This window comes from Carassius auratus, chromosome 4, assembly GCF_003368295.1.
Source record: "Carassius auratus strain Wakin chromosome 4, ASM336829v1, whole genome shotgun sequence".
In the NCBI taxonomy this organism is placed as follows: Eukaryota; Metazoa; Chordata; class Actinopteri; order Cypriniformes; family Cyprinidae; genus Carassius; species Carassius auratus.
Window position 1 is genome coordinate 1,405,224 of NC_039246.1, and position 14,560 is coordinate 1,419,783.

At 35.8% G+C, this 14,560-nt stretch overlaps 1 protein-coding gene across 2 annotated transcripts; it reads right to left on the reverse strand.

The window, feature by feature from the left end:
* Positions 1 to 376: 376 nt before the first annotated feature.
* LOC113066629 (gastrula zinc finger protein XlCGF8.2DB-like) lies at positions 377 to 8,585 on the reverse strand. 2 transcript variants are annotated; one of them, XM_026238573.1, is made up of 3 exons: positions 8,514 to 8,585; positions 7,906 to 8,226; positions 377 to 2,272 (listed from the first exon to the last, which is right to left on the reverse strand). In XM_026238573.1, exons 2-3 carry the CDS (start codon positions 8,147 to 8,149, stop codon positions 1,371 to 1,373), a joined length of 1,146 nt encoding a protein of 381 aa, XP_026094358.1. In that variant the 5' UTR covers positions 8,150 to 8,226; positions 8,514 to 8,585; the 3' UTR covers positions 377 to 1,370. The 2 variants fall into 2 exon arrangements, with proteins under 2 accessions (XP_026094358.1, XP_026094350.1); XM_026238565.1 differs by having other exon boundaries at positions 7,906 to 8,559.
* Positions 8,586 to 14,560: the final 5,975 nt, after the last annotated feature.

Below are 14,560 nucleotides of genomic sequence, written 5' to 3' on the forward strand. Positions count from 1 at the left end.
TTAAAGGAAAATGGAGGATTTCTAAATAAGCCAAGAAGAGACTGGTTTTGAAGAGTAAGAACAATTTTTCTTATATCTTTGGATAATTCAGAAAGAGGAAAAGTCACACACACCTAGGCTGATTCGAGGGTGAGTAGAAGATGGACAAATTTTCATTATCGGGTGAACTAACCCTTTAACTGTACACAGTCTCTTCATGCATTCAGGAAGTGGAGAACCACATTTAAACAGTGATATTAACTGGTTCCTTTTTAGGCAAATATCCAATGGACAAAGAGCCTAGTCTTACGCTGCCCATCTTGATTGGTGAACTAGTGTGCATTAGCTTACGATTATGAATGGCCCCGCCTCGAAGCCTGAGAACCTAAGCAATTGCTTGCTTTGTTTATAGCCAACGCCAGCCTTGGGTGTGTTACTAGTGAACCGTCCATGATTAACTGTCCATGATAATCCATGTTATTTAACAAACAAACAAAAATTATGGTATATAATATTTCTATCTTGCAGACAACACCAATCTCGTTGGAGGTCCAAACCTTAAGAAGAACAACTGGCGGATGATGTGGGTAGTGGCCTCCTACAGTGTTCGGAAAGTGGAAAAAGAAAGCACTCCAAAACATGACTCTTAAGACCCGTTCACACCAAGGATGATAACTATAAAGATATAGTTCTTAAAATCGTTCTCATTTAAAAGAATGTCACCACAGCTATAAGAATGAAGGCACAGAGAAACAATATAGCTGGAATCACTTTCAGAACGATTTTTTCCAGCTGATGAACAATGAAAACACTGACAGCAATTCAGAAAATAAAAATGAATAACTTAGAAAAAACAGACGTCATATAGAATAAACAAATATTGTTTGTTGGTGTAGACGCTAATATCATCCTTGGCATGAACGTGCCTTTATGAAAGTCATAAAAAAGTAAGTACAATATGTCAGTGAATCCAAAATAATTGTTTGATAAAACTTGGTTTGTTTTTTTACAGAGGCAGTTCTGATGTCCAGGTCCTGGAATCCAGCACGCTTTGTGATTGAAAACATGTTTACCTGTGCTTTCACTCTCTAAAGATGAATCCGATACGCAGTGCAATGTTCATTGTTTCATTCAGTTTGTCCTTTTATCTATCAGTTTCTATTGTCATTGTGCCATTCAAAGCAAAGTAGAACATTATGTAATATAATGAGCATTAATCTGAATCAAATAGTGATGCCTTGATTCAATCAATTGATTAATTGGTACCATTAGAAATGGCTAAATTTTAAAACTCTTTTCAAAGAACAAAAACATCTGCATGACATGTTAAAATACTCTCTCTTTATCCGGAGTTAATGCACAGATGCTCAGTTTTTTTAACCCCATCACACTTATGAACTATGCCCAGAATGAGATTGCTGATGACGTTTCAGCTCTGGGATATATGCGAAACTGATATCACACTGATCACATGTGTACGGTTTCTCTCCAGTGTGAATCCTCATGTGATTCTTTAGGGTTCCTTTAACTGTGAAGCTCTTTCCACACTGAGGGCAGGTGAAAGGTTTCTCTCCAGTGTGAGTTCTCATGTGAATCTTAAGGTTTCCTTTGTTTGTGCTGCTCTTTCCACAGATATGGCACATGAAAGGCTTTTCTCCGATGTGAGTTAGTATGTGATTCTTAAGGTGTTCCTTGTCTGTGAAACTCCTTTCGCACTGATGACAGTTGAAATGGTTTTCCCTTAAGTGAATATACATGTGACAATTAAGGTTTTGTTTACTTCTGAACCTTCTTCCACACTGATCACATGGGAACAGCTTCTCTCCGGTGTGAGTTCTCATGTGGTCATTAAGGGTTGGTTTCCTCCTGAACCTTCTTCCACACTGATCACATGCGAACGGCTTCTCTCCAGTGTGCATTTTCATGTGGGTATTAAGGGTTGCTTGATGTGTAAAACACTTTCCACACTGAGGGCACATGAAAGGCTTCTCTCCAGTGTGAACTCTCATATGTTTTGTAAGGTTTCCATTTTCAATAAAACCCTTTCCACACTGTTGGCAGGTGAAAGGTTTCTCTCCAGTGTGAATTCTCATGTGGACCTTAAGTCCTAACTTTCTGGCAAAACTCTTTCCACACTGTTCGCAAGTGATATAACTTTTTTGTGAGGGACTGTTTTTAGTTTGAGCAACTAAAATATCGTTTGCCATTATGAAATCATTATGTTTCTCATACAGATGTTTGTCTTCCTTTACATCATGCAGTTCTTGACTCTCCTCTTTCAGCAGCGTCAGGTCTAAGGTAAAAACAAACAAATACACATTTAACCCCAGTTTAAATGGCACACATGAAAACATTTAGTTATTTTTAAAAGTTTTTGGGGCCAGCGCCCCTTACCTATTATCCAGATCCCTTACTACCCTATTAAATAAAATGTGTTTCTGCAGACCCAAGGGAGTGCATTAATAAACTTTTAATAAACTGAACAGCGCAAGCTGGAAGCAAGCATGCCTCACGCGAGCAGGGCTTATATCCTCAGAGCACTGACACTACACTAGTGATACAAAGCACAGGTCTCTTAAGAACAAATTATTATTAGGCTGTGCTGCTGTACGTTTTTATGACTGCCATATTTTGCAAGCAAATTTAGTGCATGTTATTATCTTGTGTAAAGTTATTGACGAACATGGCGGATAAAAGGAACTTTTTTTTAATTCATCAAAATATTTTAAAAGGTTTTCTGCATGGTTAAAATACGCTACACATTTAAATAAAAAAAAAATTTAGTAGAAGAAAAAGTGTCATGTACAAATCGCATTTTATTATTTCATTCAGAAATAGACCTAATGCCGACACAAAATGTTTACAAACATTATAATAAACACTGTAAACATAGCTAGGTTATTTTAGTTCGCCTCATTTCACAACAAATTATTTCAATTAACAGTATTTAGAAAATAAATTAAGAATAAGAAGCTATAGCAATATAAACGACAAGCTAAATCTAGTTTCTTTAGGTTAAAACAAATGTGAAACCAACGTTGAGACTCCCATTCAAAATAAAATCAAATGTTTCTGCATTCATGGTGTATCTGACTGTTAAAATATTTATTTTGTAGCCTACTACACTCACTTTCCAATATCCACGTAAAACAAAATGTTTTGCATAACATCATGGTGGAACATTGATAACGCTTAATGGCACATACCTTATACTACATTTAAACTGAGAAGTGTGTTTTTTTTCCCATATGTTTGACTGTATTTTATTATGGTAATGAACAGGCTGCATTATCAAGGTAGCAATGCTTATCCTTGCATGCATGCAGTGGAAGAAACTACTCTTTTTAGTCATAAAAATTATCTATTGTAAAAGGTTTGCCCTAATTTGTATATATTCACAATAGAAACAAAAATTTGTGCTTATGTAAAATAAGCTGGAATTCAAAATTGGATGCTACTTTCTGCCGTGTGGTTTCCTTTTGTGCAGCACGAAAATGAATCAATACTCTCCACACAATGCCACTTATTGCAGTTTTTCCTTAATATATTATCCAAGTTAAAATATATTTCTTGTTTAGTCTTCATTATATATAGATATATTAGTGGTGGGCATAGATTAATTTTTTTAATCTCATTGTGATCTTGAAATTAATCTAGATTAAAATGGCTCATTCGAATGCTGCCGACGGCATTCAGAATATGTGTGTTACCAAATAAAATTAACAAACAGTAAGTCTTTGAGAAGGGGTTTATCAAGCTAGATGGGGCATTAGAAAAGGGGCTCATCTCCTGTTTCCAAAATGCATCAAAAACTGTTTGAGAAAGCTGTAAACTAATTCCACATTGCACAAGGTGCAAACAACCTTACGCCTGTTTCACACGTACTCCGTCTTCAGTGCGTACGCGTTGTATATTTTTTTACACACCCATGTTAACGGATTCCAGTTGCATTCCAGGAGCATTGCGTCTGCAGCAGTGAAGCGATCATTTACGTACCGAGTAGCGAACTGCAAACATGTCCTGTGTGAAAGCACATCGAGTCCGTGCTGCACCACATACGTAACACATACGGACTGCATACACACTGCAGATGGAGTATGTGTGAAGCAGGCGTGAGCAAAGCTGTAGCTGGGGTCAGCGGGGACCCAGTGAAGGTTGTACCAGTGGGCCCTGTTTGAAATTGTTTAATTTGTATGTTCGATTATTTTTATTTATTTGTGCTATTTACACAAGTTTTTTTTCAAGTTTGTAGGTGTCAAGGTACAGAAACCAAATTGTTAATTGATTGATTGGTTAAATGAGTATGCTCCCAATTATTGTAGTTTCCTCTCAGGTGTGTTTGTCATGTGTCCATGCCATGTGATGTTCTATTTAAGCAGCACCTGTACCAATAAACAAATGACTGTGTTCTCACTGCAACCTGTGTGAAGCCTGTTTGTCTTTAGCCGGTATCTAGCCAAACTCAACACAAATAATTAAATGTAAAATAGCACTGGATAGTCTTCAATGTAAAAATGAAATATACAATCAAACCTACATTTATTCAGACACTTTCAACATGTCTCACATTATTACAGTTTTGCTATATATATAAAAAATATATATCTGGTGTCTGAATAATTTTTGGTAGAAAGAGAGCTCGGTTCAGTGTCGCTGTCTGTGATACGCGGCTCTCTCTCTCTCTCTCTCTCCGCACCGAACACAGCGTGAGTAACCAGCTACTCTGTTCAGCTTTTCCGCGTCTTGTGTTTGGATGCTTTAATGTTTAAATCGACAAGCGATAAGGCGTAAAACATGTGTAAAAGCTAAGCTTTCATGACTGTGTGCAGCAGTGGCCCGTCAACTGTCCTGAGCATCTTTTTAGGCTGTCCTCAGCCAGTCAGTTATGTAAAATATCAAGGTGAAAGTCATCATAGCCTGCTTAGAATTGACCCAGCTCTCAACCCAACTTTGAGAATAGATTAACGGCGATATTTTTTTAATCGCACGATAAGAGTCTTAAAAGTTAGTATTAAAAGTTAACAGCTGAAGTTGTTTCTGGATTAATGATTATTGGAGACGCGAACAGTTTCAAACGATTCAGTTCGATTTGGTGAACTGGTTCAAAAAGATCTGGTTACATCGAGTGATTCGATGTGAACCCGATATCACAAACTGCTTTGATTTGAACTCTCTCACAACAGACACAGAAGAGAATAATGCCGAATAAAGTTATTTTTGGACCAAAATGTATTTTCTATCCTTCAAAATATTCTAACTGACCCTCTGATGTCACATGGTCTACTTTGAAGCTGTGTGTACGGTCTACTGTCCATGTCCAGAAAGGTAAGAAAAACATCTTCAATGGAGGGACTGAGAGCTCACGGGTTTGGAACGACATGAGGGTAAGTTATTAATGACCTCATTTTCATTTTTGGGTAATTGTCCCTTTGGGTGAGCCATTCCCTAGTTTAATGTGAAGTAGAGGAGAATATTTAGGCCAAGTTCACGTAAAGTCTTCTCTCCGCTGCGGTCATCCATTCAGCATTCAAGCTGCATGTCACGTTTGGTTAGCGATGAAACTCTCTTCAAGATTGATTTAAAATGATTAAAAGAAAAGGCTCAATAAAGTATCGCACAGATGTAATACACTACGCATGACCATAGCCAGCTATGAGGTCCAGACCTCGGTACATTTTTTATGTTCGCAAATAAAATTTGTTCTGACTGACTAATTTGCAGCTAAACTCCTCATATGAATGTCTGCATGTATAATTCAAAATGTTTAGCGTCCGTGGTATGAAAATGATCGCTGCGAAACGCTTCCTAAGTGAACGAGTCTTCAGAGAGTTGTGAGCGAGAGTGCGAGACGCAGCCTCGATCCAGATCCAGCTATTACAAGCGTTTTTGACTTCGTTTTCCCACTAAATTGAACACTTTAGAAAGTTAATAAAGTAGGAAGCTGCGGTTTAGGGTCAGCCATAACTTTAATCTAATTACAAAAATATTTGAAATAATTTTGGTTTTTTATTTATAGGTTTTTGTTTATTTTAACAGCAACATTGCATCGCAGGCATTAGTCTAGCAGTTATCAAAAAATCAGCGGCTATTTACACTTAGTGCAAACATCTATAGATTCCATGTATACTCTGTTCAAATAGCAGGATTTTCTGATATTTATACGATCTGCAAATAGTGGCAATTATCTGCACCTCAGTATTGTAGTACATTATAAAACAGGATGCAATAATAACTTGAGTCTAATTTAATGGATGCCACCTTATTGGGACAAAAAAGCCTTCCCTGAACCTACCCTTAACTTTTTAATTAATTTACTTAATTTTCATTGAAAAAAAAATGCTTTTCTAATGAGATTTGAAATTTGAAAAGGGAGAAAAAAAAAATTCGCCAAAAGGTGTCTTCGAACCCAGGTCAATCACGTCAAAATATGTGTGAAACACATTTGACCTTCTGCGCCACTGGAGCTGACTGTGAGGTACTGTCTTTTGTAATTTGTACTGTCCGAAAATAACAAGTTTGGTGGGCAATATGCATGTTTGCATGAATTATAAACAAATTATCCACCACATAAATATAGTATTAACTAACTTTAATGCAATAAATAGGGTTTGATTTAAAAATGAGCATCCCTCCAAAAACATCTAGATTTCTGTCTCTTTTCAAGTGTTAACCCTCTTTCACACCGCAAGTGTGAGCTGCATTTTTTTCGGCGTCCATGTTAATCAATGAGTGCATTCACACCAGGAGCAGCGCGTGAACAGCAGTGCAGCGTGAGTTTCAGCATCCAGTCTATTTTTGCTGTGCAGCTCACGCTCATTTAAAGTGAAAGCACACTTTTGGACAAAACAAATGTGATTTAACAAAAAACACGGGATGCACATAAAGCGCTTTGCGCCATTCTTTATTGGAGCCATCTTTTTTGCTCTGTTCTATTATATGTTGCTGCCTTCATTACTACACTATGCATTTAAAATACATACATATATATATATATATATATATATATATACACACACACACACACACACACACACACACACACGACTCCTTGTTTTACATGAATTTGTTTTACAATACAAAGAGCAATGTGTAACCTTTAATCAGATTTTGTTCTACGCTTAACTTTTGTTTCCGACGACATGTTTCAGCAAATGTTTAGTTTAATTTTTTTTTTATAATTGTGCATTTACAATTTTTCAAGAATAGCTTTTGCTGCTGAATTACTAACCTAGTTTATAATATATATATATATATATATATATATATATATTTTTTTTGTCACCGATTAGGATTATATTTTTTCATTTGTAATTTTTCAATAAAATTAAGTTGTCTATATTTATTAGATTGTGTGTAACACAAAACGGATGATCAGGTGAATACACAATAGTATAGAAATTCTACATTAAAAAAAACAAAAAAACTGAGTTGGCATTGATTCTGAATTTTTTTTTTTTTTGCGTCCCTACTGACAGGTCACATGACCTACCACAGGCAGCTGCCAGATCACGTGACCTGTGAGTGATCTCCTAGCCCTTACGAAAAATAACCATGGTTTTATTATAGTAAAACTGTAGTGGTTTTTTGCTGTGTTGACTACCATTTGTATAACCACAGATTTACTACAAATACAATGGTTTAACTATGGTTAATATAGCAAAACCATGGTTAATTTGTGGTTACCATAGTTTAACTGGCTGACGAAAATTAACCATGGTTTTACTACAATAAAACCAAAAAACCATGGTTAATTTTCGTCAGCCAGTTGAAGATTGAACCCCTACTCCAAAATTAAATAGGCTAAACATCGATATCTATATAAATGGAAACACCACCGTTTTTCCACATTCCATTATGTTTTTCCCTCATCTGGACATTTTAATAAGGGTCAGATGAGTGATTTCAGTTTTGAGAATAAAAACCAACCTGTTTGTGTCTCAGTATCTTCTTGTTTGACTCTGAATGTTTCTTCAATCTTCATGTCTTCACTCTCTTCTTTCATAAACTCAATCTTTGTTTGTGTCTCAGTATCTTCATGTTTGATTCTCAATGTTTCTTCACTCTCTTCTTTCATAAACTCAATCTCTGTTTGTTCCTCAGTATCTTCATGTTTGACTCTGAATGTTTCTTCAATCTTAATATCTTCACTCTCTTCTTTAATAAACTCCATCCTTATAAAAAGTGAGTCACGTGGATCTCAGTCACTTCAGCAGGTGTTTTTTTGTGTTTTTAACGTTATACACTGCCCTGTTTAAGATGAGAATAATTAACAAAAAAGGAAGGTAAATCGAAATTTAATCTCATCTGTGGGTGCGTCTCAATCAGCTCCTTGAAACTAAATGTTCTTTCCTAGCAGCAAGTAATAATTTAAACAGCAGATTGCCAGTGATTGAATTCGTGTTAAACATAAACTGATTCACGATGTTTGGAACGAAATTAAACACATCTCTTCTCTGTTACTCGTGTGAGGGTGCGCTTTACTCGCACAAAACGGTTGGCATCAATTTAAACACTTTAATGGCGAAAACACAAACCTTTCTTCAGCAGAATGACAACAAACGCAGAAGCGCGGCGCAGCCTTATGACGTCACGCCATCCTATCAAAATAAGAGTCTTGTCTAGTGCAAGGTTTAAGTACATTAAATGTACACGCAGGGGAAAAGAGTGATGAAATATGCATGTTGTCCACTTAAGTGCTGAAAATACCTATCAGTGAAAAAAAAATTATATTGACAATCAGAAAAATACTTTGGCAAAATGTTTTGTATTTTAGAATGATTTGTGAACGATCATGTGACACTGAAGATAAGAGTGATATATTTGAAACTGCAGTTTATTTCTGCAATGTCAAAGTTGCATTTTCAGCATCATTAAAGTAGAAAACAGTCATTTTAAACTTGGTAATATTTCAGAGCACTGCTGTTTTTGTATTTTGTTTGAAATGAAACACTGCTTGCCTTAAACTCCAAAATATCTGTTCTAAACTACAGTTCAAATGTTTTAGGTTGGCAAGACTTTTATATACATTTTATAATGTGCTAAATCAAACGTTTGGCAAGCTCAAGCTATTAATTACTTTTTAAATATGTTAATGAATATTAACATTTGATTCATTATTTTGTCAGCTGTGTTACGGACAAATCCTGTGTCAAATGAAACAATGAAGTCATACATGTCTGATTACACATTTGTTTGAAAGTTTTTGAGTCTGTTCACCAGAGGTTATCTAACTGATTTGAAAAGATTAATTTGGGACTTCATAATGGGTGTACTGTGGGATGCTATCAAGAAGGATGATCCTTTTCTTTAACATAAATCCAGAGTATGCAAAATTTAGTGTTATTCACCATCTGTTTTTGTTTTTTTACAGTTGATCTCTAGGTGGGACCATTAACCCTTTAAATAGGCCTGTGCAAAAAAAAAAAAAAAAAGGGCTTAGTTCCTGGCTTGTATATGGCGTTATATGGAGTATAACAGCAAATTATAGTGTGTGTGTGTGTGTGTGTGTGTGTGTGAGAGAGAGAGAGAGAGAGAGAGAGTGTGAGAGACCTTTGTGCACTTACCTTGATGTACCTGAAAAAATCCAAATATGCACCTCATGTAAACAACAAAAAAAGAAGTATGTTTATGCACCTGCTGCCTTTTGATGGTGAAAAGTACAGATGGCCTATGTGTGAAATGCTTGTCTTTTCTTGATGGTAAAGCCAGTTTAAAACCTTAAAATCATGTTAAAAAAAATCTACTTTGCATCAAATATATGAACATAATGTTTTATGAGCCAAAATGCAATACCAACTTCAAATAAGCTGCAGCTCACTGGAGGGGTCAAGCTGCATAATCATTTATGAAAACTTCAGTACAAATCAAGCCCTTTCTCGTTTTGCTTGCTGCTCTTCTCACCATTAAATGACCAGCACGATGGCATGCAAGTGTTTAAATTCACGTACTTTGCTTTTGTTTAGTCTATACTTATCACCACCATTAAAAGGCAGCAGGTGCATAAACACACTTTTGTTTACTCGATGTTGTTCTGAGAGCTGAGAGTTTTCATCCCGAACATAACGAAAGGGTAGTGAATATGAACAATGCACAAGATATATATATAGAAACTACTGCCAGGTGGCGGAAACGGACGGATTGCGAAATTAATGGAATTATAAAATGAGATAGGAGTAAGTAAAACAACAATAACCTTATGATATAACATTGTAACATAAAAAAAGAACATAACATTTTTTACAATTTGTTAATTTTTAAAATGTAGGATAGTCTTAGGCTACAGTCTACTAAACAAAAATTTAAAGACCTTTACACAAAGAATCATATGTATGCAATTTTTATTAAACAGTAGATAAATATATGGCCTATATATATATATATATATATATATATATATATATATATATATATATATATATTAGGGGTGGGCCGTTATCGCCGTTAATGTGCTGCGTTAACGCGAGACTCTTATCGGGCGAAAAATAAAAAATATCGCCGTTAATCTATTCTCAAAGTTGGGTTGGGAGCTGGGTCTATACTAAGCAAGATATGATGACTTTCACCTTGATATTTTATATAAGCGACTGGCTGAGGCCAGCCTAAAAATATGCTCAGGACAGTTGACGGGCCACTGCTGCACATCGTCACGAAAGCTTATCTTTTTCACGTTTTTACGCCTTACCGCTTGTCGATTTAAACATTAAAGCTTCCAAACACAAGACGCGGAAAAGCTGAACAGAGCTGGTTACTCGCGCGCTCTGTTAGGTGCGGAGAGAGAGAGATCGAGAGCCGCGTATCACAGACAGCGACACTGAATCAATCTCTCTTCTGCGAAGTTCTCCTCGAAGTCCCTCCTGCACCTGAACGAACAAATACAAATCGCAGTTTCAACAAACACAAAGATGTCAAAGTCAAGTCAAAGTTTATTTATATAGCACAAATTTAACACAACTGTAGCTGATCCAAAGTGCTTTACAGTAAAACATGATTTAAAATAGAAAAGAGTGGAGATAAAAGCAAATATCATATACAACAGACAAATTATACATAAAACACCAACTATATATACATAAAAAGAATAAAATAATATAAATACATAAACAGTATCACTCAAAAGCTAAGGTATAAAAATATGTCTTTAAGCTAGTTTTAAAAACATCCAGTGATGGAGAAGCCCTAATACTCAAGGGTAGACCATTCCAGAGCTTTGGGGCAGCTACAGAGAAAGCTCGATCACCTTTTGATTTGCAGCGAGAACGAGGAACCGATAAAAGTAACTGATCTCCAGATCTTAATTGCCTAACAGCTGTGTAAGGTTTTACAAGATCAGAAATGTAATCCGGGGCCGAGTTATTCAATGCTCTGTATGCAAAAAGAAGGATCTTAAAATCTATTCTAAATTTTATGGAAAGCCAATGCAATGAGGAAAGGACAGGGGAGATATGGTCTCTTTTTCTAGTTCCTGTCAGCAATCTAGCTGCCGAGTTTTGAACCATCTGTAAACGGGAAAGTGTAGATAGAGGTAGGCCAATATAGAGCGAATTGCAGTAGTCTAGTCGAGAGTTGTTGGTAGCAGCAGGACCCAGTAGAAGCACTTCGGTTTTGTTTTCATTTAGTTGCAGTGAGTTATTTGACATCCAGGATTTAACTTCATTTAGACATGAGAACAGACGGTCTAAGGAAAGGTCGTTGGCATATTTGATTGGAAGATATAATTGAAGGTCGTCAGCGTAACAGTGATAATTTATATTATATTTCCGGAATATTGAACCTAAAGGGCGCATGTAGAGGGTTGTTCAGTATCCGTACAGACTGATAAAGAATTGACAGTAGAGTTTGAAATGAGATGTGAAAGAGCCCAATTCAGTACTCACGGTGTTCTGTTGTTCAGGGCTCACGCAGAGAAAGGTGTCTCAAAACACGAATTTGCTTATTTTTGCTCTTGTGCCGACAAATACATATAAAATATGTCAAAATATACACCTTGGAAATTATGCTCGAAAAAACTGTCAGTTATTTCTTACGTGAAAGTAAACAGTTGAGGAATAAAAATGGGATGTGTATTATATTGGATGCGTTCATCGTCTCTTAAAGTGACCGCGCCTAATTTAGCTACTGGCTGCTGTAATGTTAATCCAAGAAAATGAAAATGAAAATCACTCACTGCTCTTGAATGAATTACTTTGTAGTTTTAACAGTCAAACCAAAAATTATTCAGTCACCAGGTATATTTTTTGATATATATAGCAAAACTGTAATAATGTGAGACATGTTGAAGGTGTCTGAATAAATTAAGGTTTGATTGTATATTTCATTTTTACATTGAAGACTATCCAGTGCTATTTTACATTTAATTATTTGGTTTCTGTACCTTGACACCTACAAACTTGAAAAAAACTTAAACATTGGTGTGAAACAGGCCTAAGGTTGTTTGCACCTTGTGCAATGTGGAATTAGTTTATAGTTTTTCTAGATTAATTTCAAGATCACAGTGAGATAAAATGTTTTAAATGTTTTAATTTCATTTTCATTTCTGTTCATTCTTGGTTTAAAAAAATCTTCAGGTTCCATATGCAGAGCGAAATGGGAACGGTCCAGCATTTAGCAATAATTCGTATTAACTCTGTTATTATTCTTTGCATTTTTGAATTATGCCTTATGTGTGACCAAAAATTAAGTATTATTTGTTTCAGTTGTTTGATCGCTGGTGCCTCGCGCACATATTCACTGGAAACAGCAGTCGTTCACCAGACATTTGGCGTGAGCACTTTGACATATTGTTAATTATGATTTTTTTTTCATCGATACTGAAACGCACACAGCCTATTTACCTCATGAATAATAGTTAAGCTTCAAATGGGCAAAATCACAAATATGGAAACGTTTGGATTTCTCCCGATTGAGAAAGCCCAAGCTTACCTTATGCTTAGCTTTAAATTATTATTTTTTTTATTACTAAGCCTATATTATTATATACTGCAATTATATTTATCCATTAGAATCATATATTTTTAATTATTGTTTTGTTCTGATATGTTAAAATTTAAAGGATTTGTTGTAAAATATTTTCTTATAGCCTATTTTTTTCCTCTCACAAACTTTAGCGTTTTTATCAGTTTGTACAATTGTATTTTTTACATCAATTAAAAAAAAACATTGGCCTGAGTAATTTTGACCATTATAAAATTGTGACTTTAAAGATTAGTCATTTAGGAGGTGAAAATACTGTGAAATTAATAATGGCATGGATTTTAGAGCATAACAACTGAAAGTTTATGAAACATTAGCCAATAAAGCATTTTTTTAAACAACGGAACTTAAAGTTGTGAACTAAAATATTATTTCAACCATACAGCATGTGAATAAATAAAATGCATAACGTTTCTGGTGTTTGGATATGTACTTCAATATAATGAGCTCCAAGTTTAAGAATAGCCCTAGACTCGTTTTTCTCTTTCTCTCTCTCTCTCTCTCTCTCTCTCTTTAACAGCATTAGCTCAATGATATTCGTCTTCCTTCCGTTAGACTTTTCCTGCCTTGCTAAATGTTGGGCTCATGATCAAGTTCGCCTCAATCTGATTCAGTAAAGTCAAACCGCAGACAGTGAAGCCTCGGAGACCCGCGCGCTGTGAGGCGGGAACAGAGGACTCCGCTTGGTCTTAAAGCCTCCCGCAAACATCCACCATCACAAATAACAATGATTTTCGTAAAATAATGATTAATTATTAATTGATGATATGTTATTATCATTATGGTCCTGTGAAAAAATAATATGGCCTGCGAGAAAATTATGAAGTGTAGTGCAGGCATGTTTCAGCACAGTAACACACCGTTCCTCAGAGCCAAAACACAGACCGAATTCTGTTCAGCTGGAGGGGGTTGGATTTTGGATAGTTATTCATGGCTTGTGGGATCGAGATAAAGGTGTGAATTGCTCTTTCATATGGACAGTGTCTTGTGAGGCTTTCACTTGCTGAACCGGTTTATATAGGACTGTTGTTTTGGTTATATTCACAGTGCTGGCTCTCTCCGACGAGAGAAATGCAACATTCACACATTACACTATTCCTTTTCGTTTAAAAACATTTCAAGCTTTCTGTAGATATATTTTTAATCTATGTCAGACACCACGATATTATGTTAATTAAAAATTATACATTCATTATCATGTAAACATTAAAGTGATGAGACGGCACCTCCCTGTCATTAATGCACATTAATAATTTTTGCACAAACACTTGAATATGAGCTTCTTATCACGAGTAAAATTCATGCCAATAGCCAACATATTTAGCTTGATCAGAAGGTTGACTGCAAGAGTCGAGCGGGATGTTAAGAGTTTGTCCGTTTCTTTTACTGATTATTTTCGGGTTAAAGCATGATTTAAATTCACACTCAATCGCTTTCGCAATAATGCGTTCAAACAAATGTAATCTTACAGTGCTACACAGGGGCGGAGGCAGACAATGTAAACATTCGGGGCTTAGCCCAAACCTAGGGGGGTCCAGGGGCAAACTCCCCCGTGGAGATTTTTTCCCCCCATACGTCAGCTAAATGCACTATTTTGGATGCTGTTTGAGAT

What these genes read in the sequence shown, in the direction of transcription:
- LOC113066629 (XM_026238573.1), bottom strand. Translation starts at nt 8,149, where the DNA reads ATGGAGTTTATTAAAGAAGAGAGTGAAGATATTAAGATTGAAGAAACA. An exon ending in AGATACTGAGACACAAACAG is followed by an intron (nt 2,273 to 7,905) that starts GTTGGTTTTTAT and finishes TTTTTACCTTAG; the next exon opens with ACCTGACGCTGCTGAAAGAG.